General features: G+C 46.1%; 2 protein-coding genes across 2 annotated transcripts in view; one reads left to right on the forward strand and one right to left on the reverse strand.

The window, feature by feature from the left end:
• LOC135819825 (sushi, von Willebrand factor type A, EGF and pentraxin domain-containing protein 1-like) overlaps positions 1 to 9,905 on the forward strand; it is a 39,017-nt gene extending 29,112 nt beyond the window's left edge. The window contains exons 9-10 of the mRNA XM_065333105.1: positions 7,801 to 7,971; positions 9,001 to 9,905. Coding sequence (XP_065189177.1) covers positions 7,801 to 7,971; positions 9,001 to 9,392 — 563 coding nt within the window. The 3' untranslated portion in view covers positions 9,393 to 9,905. The remainder of the gene's footprint in view (positions 1 to 7,800; positions 7,972 to 9,000) is intronic.
• The window catches only part of LOC135819823 (sushi, von Willebrand factor type A, EGF and pentraxin domain-containing protein 1-like), a 228,964-nt gene that overhangs the window by 107,513 nt on the left and 108,628 nt on the right, over positions 1 to 12,823 (reverse strand). The window lies entirely within an intron of this gene.

The raw sequence follows: 12,823 nt of genomic DNA on the forward strand, positions 1-12,823 counted from the left end.
AAGCCATACCTTTTATAGTCTCGTTAAGGAGCTGAAAAGTGGAGAGCAGGTCGCTTACCATTTGGTCTGGTGACTTCCGTATTCCTAGTCCTTCCTTGCGAAGGGCAACAACCAAGTCTTGTCGGCCCATTGTCTCCGGGTTGGTCAGTCCTGTAGCTCGGGCAACTGTGAGCAGCTCCTCGTATGTCAGCAGAGCTAAGTCCATATCTTCGTTAGTCGCCATATTATTGAGTCATACATCAACACTAGAACAAATCAGTGTAGGTGCGGTCCTGCCGAAGGCAGCTACACCGGTGAAACAAACTCGACCGCGGAGCGCAAAAACTTGCATCCGCACTCTAGATGATGGCATGCTCATAATTATTATTTATTTTGATACCCGAGTTCTGCATACGTGATGAGGCCTGACGAGCCACACGGCTATACGTACATCTACATTGTGTCAAACTACTAGGGACCTGTAGCAAGCCGTGAAACGGCAACGCGAATGGGGAGCTGGGTTAGAGTCCCGTCCTGACCACGCGAAACATACTCACGTTTGACAAGTTCGGAGGGTCTACTCTTCATGACTGCAACGAGTGGGTTTTAGTCCAATACGTGCGATTTCAACTATGACACGGAGAATTGCACCGTAAATATTTTGGTCTTCTCGATTTTTCTCAAATTTCAAAATTTTCCATCCATTCGTCTTGGAATAAATATGTTGGCGAAAGGAGCCCAACAACCAGTAGGAACATTGATTTCGGCACAGCTATAACTAACATGGAACGAGGGTAGCCGCAGTGCCGAAAACATTTTTAAACGTTAGATTCGTTCAAGACCACCTTCGGCTTTTCTCCTTCGTTTTTATCTACTGCTCCCAAACGTACATTTTTTTTAAATGTTCTCAACTGACTGGCTCCATTGTAAAGTCTTTCGGAGAATGTTTTGGCATGGACCCCGTTACCATAACACCTTGCTGCACCCATCCAGCCGGCAATGTGAGTGTTATGGGGTTTCGTTCACTTTCGTACACGTAAAGGTTGGTCATGCTGAGAATTGGTCTGGAGGAAATGTTTGCAAACATCAGTGCCAGCAAAATATAAGACAACTCTTTGAAACTGGAAAGCAGCCGACTCACGTAGACCGGTTGTGAATGCGAGAGGCTAATCCTAAAGCGTGATGCACAATATCACTTCTGCGATACGATGAGCGACGAGCGATGCAAACGTGAGTTTTGTCTTGCAAAATTTGGAATCAGGTTGTCGCAACTCCGTCGCAGGTCGCATCGCGGGGAGTTGAGCCTAGTTAAACTTATCAGACGAGCCAAGTGCGTCACTTTCCACCACGCGGGGAATCCCAAGTCGTACACATAATTTCAATATTCCTTGGCTTGACAGAAAGATGCAAAGAGGAAAAAATAATACCAAAGCCAAACATCAGACGCCATACTCGCAATCGGAGATGAAAGGTGAACGAGAAATCTTTTCTCGCCTATCTTGCTTCACTTGGCCGGCAAGAAATACGTACAAATCGTGTTTTGTATCTAAAAGTAGCTATAGATATAATCAAATACGAGAACTAGGCAAGAACGGGACACACGCAAGGACTTTTAAAAACCTACTCCAGTGAAGCAACAGTTCTAGAACGAGCAGTGCAAAGAGCAAGTGGCAATGAGCAGTTAGCTTACAGGGCAACACTGAATAGGCTACAAAGAGACCTAACGAAGCAAGCTTAGCAAAGAATTGCCCTACATTTTCATGAATACTTGGATAGCAGCGTGGCACACTGCTACTGAGCATGATTTGAGACGAGGAGGGCAAAAGCAACTGCAACTACCAGGCCAGAATCGAAGACAATGAGGCAAACGTCCCGAAGCACTTCGACGGACGGACGCAGAAGACAACATTGATGCCACCAAATGTACACAATGCGCCACGGAATGAACAAGGCAAACTAGCTTATCTGTCAGGACACACGAGTGGATTGTCTAGAGATTGAGCGAAGTGATTCAGAAGACTAAGTAGAACAGACATTAGGTTGATTAAAAAGATTGAACTGAAGACATTCGATGCAAAAACTGAACTGAAATATTCTGCAAAAAGAAGTGAACCGTTTTCTCGCTACAATCTTCTATCAACGTATGAAATTATTATGGATGGAATACCGATTTAAACACACTATTGTGGGGAAACTGAAATAGGTGCTAAAATGAATAGGGGAATAAAGACAGCTAGAATAGCGCTAAAAGGAGCAAGGAAGTGGAAGCACAGCTGTGGCCCGCAAAATTCGCATCAGGGGACACATATGCAACATAGTAGATTCTGAGAGATCCTGATAACTAGTAATAATGAATGGGAATTGAACATTCTTGTAACGAGAGAGCTTGGAAGCTCAGGGCCCTAGGTTATGCTTTTATGCTTTTTTGCCTAGCTCATCGTACATGTTATTAGACCTGATGGAAATATTTTATTCCGTTGATTGGCCACATCATTAGAGACCTTTCGCTAACGATTTTCGTACACCATTTTCGTAGTGCGGGAACGAGGTTACGAAGATCTTACGGAAGTTCGTCTGATCTGGACGGAAAAAGCCACTTTCAACGAATATTGCTTTCGTTCTTGTTTGGCGGGATTTGTTTCAGATTTTTCAGACTTTTCCCTCTACTCTTTCTCTTATCCCTAACCGTAAACGTGTCAGTGTACTATGGCTTCAAATTTACCTGCACCTGTTCCTCCGACACCTATTACACCGGATAGGCAACGGATAGTTTGGGACTCAGGCATGGACTTGGTCCTGCTCAGACAGATTCGTGGATCAGGAAATCCTTTTGTCCGTGGTTCGTCGGTAATGGATGATGTCGTGGATGAACTATCCTCACAAGACCAGCGATTCGGCAATTTAAAAAAGAAAGGCGCTTCAGATAGGCTGCACCTGCTGATGTCGAAGCAGAAATCCAAAGATAGCAAAAGCAAATCGGCCTCTGGTATTGTAGAGGACTTCTCCGAAGCAGACGTGCTTCTAACCGAGCTACAGGAGCTGAAAGCCGAGAAGGAGCAAGCCGCAGTGGCAGTGGTGACAGCCAAGCATGCGGAAAAGGCTGTGGCCGAGCAGATGCGAGCCGATGCTTGTAGGACCCTTTCGGAGAAATCTTCAGCGGAAGACCGGCCCCAGAAAACCAAGCGGAGCAGCACGTACGATCAAGCGGATCCTATTATTACGTACCTCGAGAAGAAAAATGATGCTCTTCTCAAGATTGAGGAGAGAAAAGTGTATTTGGAGGAGGAGAAGTTTGCTGCTTCTCATGGTGCAAATGCAGTCGCACTGGAGGAGCGAAGACTCGCGCTGCAGGTATGACCCATTTTTACTTTCATGCTGTATAGAATAAATTTCAAGAGAAAATGCTTCAAATTGTTCATGTGTTCAATTGTTTTTTTGTTTATTGAATTTTCTGATTTCTGTTGGTGATTCTGTTCATGTTACCCAGGAGAGGGAGATGGCCCTGAAGGAAGAGGCTCAACGGGACGAGCTTGCGTCAAAAAAGGAAAAGGAACAAGAAGAGAGCAAGAAAGCAGAAGATGACCGTCAAGATCGCAAGCAAAAGGCAGAACAGGACCGCGAGGAACGCAGTATGTTTCTGCAGCTAATGGCAGCCACTGTCAAAAAAAATGCAATAGCTTTTTCACTTCTTCACGAAGGAACAGCCCTTGCTTTGTAGCTTATCCACTAGTCCCGCTTTCACCCAGCACTTCACAGTTGTATACCTGTAACCATTCCAATGTTAACGTCATTCTAACCAGTGTTATCAATGCCTTTTGACCAATTTCACCATGGAATTTCATTGAACAGATATAACAGAGTCTTCACCATTCCATAATTGAATGAATGACTTAACGTAGTCTGTTTTTAAAACTGCTAAGTAGAGGCAATATCCACAGCCAAGATGTTTACAGTTCTTTCATGGTCTAAGTGTTTGTTGTAAAATGGAGAGATGGCACAGCAACAGAATGATGTAGTGCTGACATCATTGTAGATACTCTGCTAAGGTAGGTGGAGATAAGTTGAAATACTTTGATGTCTTGTTGCCTTCTCGGCAGATGGTACGGCAATTTGTGAGGAGTGCAGACACCTTGTAGTAGGCAGCAACGGGCTGAAGCATGATCTTCTGCTGCTTCTTGAAATCATTGAACGCCCACTGTGCAACGACATCACCAAAGCTCCATTCCACCACCATACGTGCAGAATTCATAGCTGTATTGAATTCCTGTTGCTCAGCTGTTAACGCAGCTCCTTGATAGCCCTTCATAAGAAACGGCGACAGTGGGTATGCGGGATCTCCATACAGTGCACATGGCTGACCATTTGGTTTCCTGGCAAACTGTTGCAGCCTAGGCAGCAAACCACTTTCCAAGAGAACACCTGAATCATGCCGTCTGCCTTCAACGGGACCAAATAAATGGCAAATCTAGCCGTCTGAATTTCTGTGGGTGAATTGGGAAAGGTGACCTTAAACATTGAGGCAGAATCTGTTAGAAACAGTACTCTGGGTTTTGAAACGTTTGCCTGAAGCCTGCAACTGGACATCTACGTGCCAATCATATTTATCGCGTCTTGCAACTCTGACTCAAGCTGTTTGACAGTTTTACAGTGGCGCAAAGCAGCTGTATCGTCAGCAAACAATGACATTCCAGAAGCTTGACTTGGTAGATCATTAACATACAAAACAAAAAGCAATGGTCCAATAATTGAGTCTTGAGGCACCCCCGACAGCACGGGTAGCTTTGGAGAGTCTGCTCCCGACACGGACACAAACTGGCTTCTCCCAGAAAGATAGCTCTCTATCCACTTCAACGGTGTGTCAGAGATGTAAAAGATGACTTGAAGCTCCCTCAAGACCTCTATGCTACACTGTGGCAAACGCCTTGGCAAGATCGAAGAAGCAAATGCCCGTGTACAACTTTTCTGCTCTTGCTCCGGTAATGTCCTGTACAAGGTGAGTCAGCTCCAGTCAGCTGCAGTGAAGTCGAGTCTCCACGACGAAAGCCAGATTGAGCAGGGTGAATGGCAGGGGCAACATGGCTATACAACTGATCATAAAATATTCGTTCACATAATTTTGAAATGCATGATAAGAGAGAGATTGGCCTGTAATTTCCAGGAGTAGCTTTACCACCTTTACCCTTAAATATCGGCGTTATTTTGGCCACTTTCCATGCCGATGGAAACTTCCCTTTTCTGAAAGACAAATTAAATAGAAGACATAAACGACATGATAAAAATGGTACTAGAGCCTTAACAACTTCATTGGAGATCCCGTCCATACCAGGCGATTTGTTAAGCTTACGCTTCGCAATAGCTTTGTGCACTCCAGCTGTGGTTATTATCGGAGCACGAAACGCATTCGGGAGGCAAGGGTGTTGGCCTAAGGACGGCAATGGCATGTGTGGGTCGTCAATAACCGCCACTGATGCAAATTGCTCGTTCAAAGCTGCAGCTTTAGCTGCAGGGTCTGCTGCCAACTTTCCATTTGATTCGAGATCAGGTATCCCAGGGCTATTTCCCGAAGATCTCTGCATGCGAATGAATTGATGCAGTGGATGCGCTCCGTTCCACTATATATTCACACTGTACATAGAAGAATGAGAAACCACGCATACACACACGGCCATGCCCTAAGCATAATTTTTGTCTAAACCGAAAAATTATGCCGACCTTACACGTTCGAATCCGTATATTACGCCGGAGCATAATTTTTGGACGAAATCCCAAGATTATGCCAAATAGTATGCCGGCATAATCCGCCAAGGGCTATGACAAGGAGTCGTAACTGGGGTATTAAAAAACAACATCTGCAGGCTTTCTGACAAAGCTGTATTATGCCCCTAAGCTTAATTTTTATCTAAACCGAAAGATTATGCCGAACTTACACGTTGGAATCCGTATATTATGCCGGAGCATAAATTTTTGACGAAATCCCAAGATTTCCTCAGAATTTCCAAACTCCATTGCAGCGTATTCCTTGCACTTGAAAACACCGCCCTTCCGGCAACAGGCTCTCAGCGGCACCAAATAAATGACTTTGCCAATATTTCGCCATTGATGCCCAATGGGCGAAATATTGGCAAAGTTATTTATTTGGTGCAGCTGAGAGCCTGTTGCCTGAATGGCGGTGTTTTCAAGTGCAAAAAATCCCAAGATTATGCCAAATATTATGCCGGAGCATAATCCACCAAGGGCTACTGTAGATATGTGGATTTTTGTAGAAAAAAATGAAAAAAACTCTCTCAGTCACTACAGAGGTTTTGCAGAGCGACCGTTCGCAATGATTTTCGCGTTCCGGGTTGCGGAGACTATTGCGAACTTTCGCGCGAAATTTGTGTTTTGCATGTTTTTCGCTCCAAGAAATTTTCGCGTGCACTCGCTTGTTTGAGAAGTGGTCTTCATCCGATTATTTTGTTGTCGCGAGTTGCGGCACCCTGAGTCACGGCCTGAGATGAGAGCTCGATGACTACCTTGTCCATGGCCGGAGACCCACAGACAAACGGGTTGGGTTGTGCCGTAATCTGGCGCATCAACACCTGAAATTCAAAAAGGCATCGTTGATGTAACCGACTCTGAGCAGTGAGAAGACGAGCAAGCAGGAGATCGGAGATGGTTCCGGAGATGAAGCAACACGGGCTGCCACAAGTATAGGAAAGCTAGCACCCGCGGACCAAGCCAAGAGTAGAGATCAAGAACAAACATGAAGATTGAGGGTGGCTCACCGTGCACGAACAGTCCACAAAGAGCGAAAAGTACTGCGACAGGTTTTGTGTGCACTCGCTTGTTCAAGTTTGAGAAGTGGTCTTCACCCGATTTGTTTGTTGCGAGTGGCGGCATGCGCTCCAGTTACCCTGAGTTACGGCCTGAGACGAGAGCTCTTTGACTACGTTGTCCATGGCCGAAGACCAACAGACAAACGGGCTGGGTTGGCTTGTGCTGTAATCTTGCGCATCAACACCTGAGATTCAAAAAGGCATCATTGATGAAACCGACTCTGAGCAGTGAGAAGACGAGGAAGCAGGAGATCGGAGGTGGTTCTGGAGATGAAGCAACACGGGCTGCCACAAGTAGAGGAAAGCTAGCACCCGCGGACCAAGCCAAGAGTAGAGATCAAGCACAAACATGAAGATTGAGGGTGGCTCACCGTGCACCAGGCTGACCAGTGGTCTACAAAGAGCGAAAGTTACTGCGAAAGTTTACTTCGCGTTGCTTGCAACTTTCGCGTTCAAAACTGCGAACGTTCGCACGAAGTTTCGCTTTTCGTGATGTCAAACGATAATTCGCGCGTACGTTCGCTCCGCAAAACCTCTCTACTCTCTATCTATCTCACACTCACTCAAGTACTCTATCTCGCCACTCAGTCAAAGACCCTCTCACCGTATAATGCACAGGTCTCGCCGCATTCCAGACCTCCCTGTTATTCAACTGAGCTTTCTAAGCCTTTGCACATCAACGGGCATAATTTGGCAGTCTGACAAGGCGCCAGAGGATTTTGGGGCAATCGCTAACTTGGTTGTGTTGCTAGGTTGCTATGACAACGCTCAGTTGTGTGCTGGACCACCCTAATATGCAGATTGTTTTGTCGAGCGTTTTGCTACTGGTAGAATACACTGCTGTTTTAGCATTGGGTTTCACGATGCTCCGGCACACAATACCTACAAACACCGCAATCTGCATATTGGGGTGGTCCAGCAGACACCCACAGAAAATGAAGAATCTGTTCACTTTACTTGGAGAATTGTAACTCGTCGGTACTGGATGTTTGTTGTGTTTGCACAGACCTTGTGGAGTGCAATCCCCTGATGGTTACGAATGGGAAAGTCTCTGAAGGACAGAACACTGTTGGCAGTATTAGAACAGTGTTGTGCAATGCTGATCATGAACTCAGCGGCGATAGGACAATAGTCTGCTTGGAGGACGGCAGCTGGTCCAGGAGTTCAACGTGTAAAGGTGAGAATAAGACTGCGCATTTGAAATGTTATATTTCTCGCCGGCCGAGTGGAGCGAGATAGGCCAGAAGTGATTTCTCGTGTAACACTTTTTTCCTCTTCCCAAAATGGTGTCTGATGTGTTTTCTCTGTCCTTTGCTCCGACATTCCGACATTCTGAGCAGACACTGTCTTCACCAATCACCACCGATGTCGCAACATCTTTCGCGATGTTCTTTTTGCCTGACTTCTTCAGTATATATTTTTAGTACCACCTGTGTCAGTCACATCTGACTGCAGCCTATTGCACCTCACTTTGTGTGCTCCTGCCTCCGTTGTCTGTGTCTATGTCGGCATGTCGGTGCATGTGGAGCGAGAACCTTTATTTTCACAATGACCAGTGGCCAATGGATGAGAAACTATTGAAACCTTCGATTACATCATCAGTTGAGATTATTCGGCGAATTCACAGCCAGCGCTGATCTTGCACGGGCATAATTAGCTTAGTAGCCATTTGAAAAACTGCTGAATTACGCTCGTATGTTGGGATTAACATAAGTGTTTGTAAGGAAAAGTGAGCATGCGAATTGGTTCGAAAGGCAACAGCTGGATTGCAAGAGGAGAGGCGAGTGTACGTGTGAACGACGCGTTTGTGCGTGTTTTGCTGACTTTCGGGGCGTCATGCGTATATGGAAACGTGCCAAAATGGAAATTCCAACATGTCATGTTTTTCAGCACGTATCAGACGCGTACCGGCGCATATGCCAGTCATTTTGACTGGCGGCGTCAAAACATCAGTACATGTACTGGAGGCTGTCGCACTCCCTAACCACGACTCGAATTGGGTTTTTTTTGTGAAAGCCTGTGCGCGTGTTGGGCCACGCATTCACCATGAGCGTACCGCATCCACACCCCAGTTGTGAACAAAGCTTTAGGTGTCAAAGTGTTTCTTCACACTTGAATTTTTCTGCACCATTCTCTTACACTAATCACAGGGATTCTATTGCGGCTACTTAGTAGTGTGTGTGTATTCCAACGATGTGCTTTGCAGCTACTGGTCCTCCTGTGGCACTCATCCCATCGACGGAGGTCCCGGAACCTACTGCAGCCACCTCAACATTCTTGAGCCAGGGTGGCAGTGTGGCTCTGATTGTTTTCATTGGTGTCTTATTTATGATGCTTTTGATCGCCGTCATCGCCATCATCCGGCTTCGGCGGGACTTCCCCGAGCATATGCACGAGGTTGCCGTCAGCTACAACAACAAGAGAGAGAAAGGACAAATGGTGACCCTCACTCACTCGGCGCCGATTCCAGAAAACAACCTGTATGCCACAGTGAACAAGCCGCAGAGCGCGACACCTGCAGTCCAGATGGAAGTTGCCTACACGGATCTCACATTTACCACCCCTCCAGCCGACTCTCCAGCTGGCTCTCAGGTGTAACGAGGCGCTATTCAAGCATTGATATGAATTTCATTGACGTAGTGGCTCGTGTTTTTTTATTGATCTGTTGCATTCATGATAGATTCCATGTGATATGAGTTTGCGCATACTTAAGCAGACCGATAGGTCGTGCTTCCATACAATCATATTCTTGTATGTTCACTTGCTTTTTTTCTCCATCCATCATCACCCCACAACTGCACTCTCCAGCCGACCTCGACACATTGCCACAGCGCGCCATCGGCAAAGCGACACATCCGTGGGTTGTACAACCCGTACAACGCCGAAAACTGCTACTTGCCCTTGTTTTTCTTACTCACTTGCCTGGTCTTCATTCCAGCTATCTCAAATAAGGTTATATAGCTGTGAGTTGCCATCAGGATGAGGCTTTTCTTTCCAGCTTTTTTGTTGCACCTTTGCTCCAGCTTGCATTCAGAGTTGGAAAATCATATTAATGAATGCGTATGCCTTGATCAGCTTTGAAACCAGACCTTTTTTGAGAGGAAATTGCTATCCGATTGTTTCTCGTTTGTTCTTTCCCTCAAACCTGTGAATATGTTATGCATCGAGGTACAAGTAGATATTATTGTGCAGTGGATTTCCTCTAAGTTCGTGTGCAAGGGTAAATGTAACCCTTGCATACTGAACCTTCTGGTTTTAGTTGCCAAGCTGACGTGTCTTTTTTCTCTTTGTTGTTATACAAAAAAATACCGGCTCCAACCGTTGGATCTCGCACGTGCCGCCGACTGATTAACACGGTCACTGGCTCACGACCGAGTCTGTAGCGCACGAGAAGAATGCTCAACCCTCCTGTTGGCAGCCCTGCACGAAAGCACCGGTCTATTGCAGCTTCGACGGTTTACACTATGTTAGAAATCATTTGGATGCAGTGTTGTTACTTTTGTAGGATGCGTGCTAATGCATGCGTCACCTTCACCAGATACAGACAGCTCTTACTTTTATCACTCTCGCCTAATGTGGCATATGCACTCTTGGTACTCTGTACACTTGCACGCTCTTTATTCTCACTACATGTACTTTGTATTTCACGCCGTCAGTTTCCATCGCATATCTTCAGTTGATTTCAGCCATTCTATGCATTCTGGTTGATTTATTTGAGTCAAGCAGGATTGACTTCTCCAGTGCCTACCCTGTGCGCTTCAGTTTATCCTGGAAGCGGCAGTCCTGGATGCCAACAAAAAGCTGTAACTGCGTTGATTCTGTGAATAATATCTTCATCTGAAACAACCACAATTTGGCTGATTTCGGATCAAAATCGCTTGCATCCGCGGTAAGCCTGAAAAAGTGCGGCCAGGTTATTTTTCTGCTCTACTTCTTATACGTGCGTATTCTCCTCCCTGTGGAGTTTAGACAAAGGAGTTGGCCACATGGAAAAGAACAATCTTCTTTTTTTGTAGCTTTTGACTGCTGTCTTGGGAGTACAGCTGTCCACATCTAACTGTGTGTGTTTCATCAGGACATTCAGACACACGCTGCTGCAGAGTGCTCATAACGACTTAGTACTGAGTCCATGAGTAATTCTAGTCCTTTTCGAGCCAGCTCGGCTGGACTCCCGCAAGGGCAGTTCGTCGGAACAACATGACATGTAGATTTTTGTGCTTGCAGCTGCTCCTTCAGCCTAGTCCAAAGTTATCAATGAATCGGCGTCAGTGTTGCCACTAGCCTTGAGACAATGTCGCCACGGGCTGAGGCACAACGAGAAATATCATCTTCGGCGGTTCGATACTCACTTCACGTCTCCTTGATGGCTCTATGTGTTTTCGACAAAACAATCCTCCTTGCGAAATCTTGTTTTGAATTTGTTCAACCGCTTTGGTTGGGCACACATACATAATAATTGACCTGACGAAATAGTCATTGTTAGCTGCATCAAGTGCCAAAAATTGTTACGTGTCTATACAGAGCGATCTACCAGTACTACCCAGTAACACGAGGAGGATTGCACCTACCTCGAGAGTGTAGCCGATTGTTGCCAAACAAACGCCGGGATTTCCCGATATTATTCACTATGAAACTCCAAATGCCACTAAAATCTCGCAAAAGGTTCGTTTTCATCCTATCTAATGTTCCCTAATGCTCTGATGCTTCGGGCGCAACATTGGCGCCCAACGTTACTCGACGCGGAGTTCTGTCTCCGCAGCTCACGGCCCTGAGATGTAATTTACGTGTAGTGTTGTTCCCGTCACTGCTGGACTGTCCTTGTTTAATCGTCATCCCTGTCCGTGTTCGTCGTGGAGCTGTGTCGTCGTGCTTTGTTGTCACGCGGTGTCGTCGCGCAATGTCGTCCTTCTTCGGACTCAAAATTGGCGCCGGCCCGACCATTACTCCGAACAAACGACCCGGCATTCGTCTCGTTGTCAGTCTCGTCTCGTCGCCAACCTCGTCTCATCTTCTACCTCGCTTCTTCGATGTCAACCTCGTCTCGTCCAAGTCATTCCGGCCAGCTACTTCCTTTATTTCTCTCTTTCTTTTTCATCCGTCCTTCGTCGTCAAATTTATTTTCGGTTTATTTATTTCGTGATTTTTTGTAGTGTGTGTGCGCGTGTGTTCTTCATAAAATGTTAGTAATTAGAGGTCCGATCATGGTTAGCCACGCTCTAATTTTTGATGTTTAGCAGAAGTGCAACTACGCTCTTTTTAGCCATGCAAGCAGTATCAGTAGGTTCCTCATCATGTCTAGTTTCTTTTCCTTTAGACTTAGCACCATATCCCTCACACACTCATACTCAGCCCAAGGCAACAAGGAATTGTTTTGGAGATAGTGTGCTGCTTCGAGTAACTGGTCTTGTAATGCAAAACTCGAAGAGCTGGAAAACAATGCCAGGCCACTGGCAGCAACTGGCTCGCGAGGAGCCGCAATAAACCTTCATTGTGCCACAATGGGGTTGCAAGGCAAAGCCAATGCAATTGGCAACAACTGGCTAGTGAAGAGCCGCAACTAGCGAAGCAAGTGACCAGTTAGGAGCGATAGAGCTAAATGTTCCATAGTACCATTAGCAAGATGATAAAATGGGAGGGATGGAGGGTGAAAATTTGGTGCTGGCACAAGCTAAAAGTCACCACCAATTAGACTAGTCTTTGAAGTGAAGCCAACAGCAAGAAAGAAAGAGAAAGTTCAAAGGAAGCAGTTGTACGACGTCAGGCTAAGCGCGCCCGAATCCATGCGCTGGCAGTGTACTAGTGTGAGTGCAGTGAGCAAAAGTTCAAAGGAAGCAGTTGTGTGACGTCAGGCCAAGCGTGCCCGAATCTATGCGCTGGCACTGTGAGTGCAGTGCACAATGCACCGATGCAGCGGTGCGCGGCAGATGCAAACATGGCAGTGTGATCGGTGGATGCTAACACACACTAACTACATTACTGCGACATTAGCACCATATCCCTCACACACTCATACTCAGGCCAAGGCAACA

Source organism: Sycon ciliatum, chromosome 6 (assembly GCF_964019385.1).
Source record: "Sycon ciliatum chromosome 6, ocSycCili1.1, whole genome shotgun sequence".
NCBI lineage: Eukaryota > Metazoa > Porifera > Calcarea > Leucosolenida > Sycettidae > Sycon > Sycon ciliatum.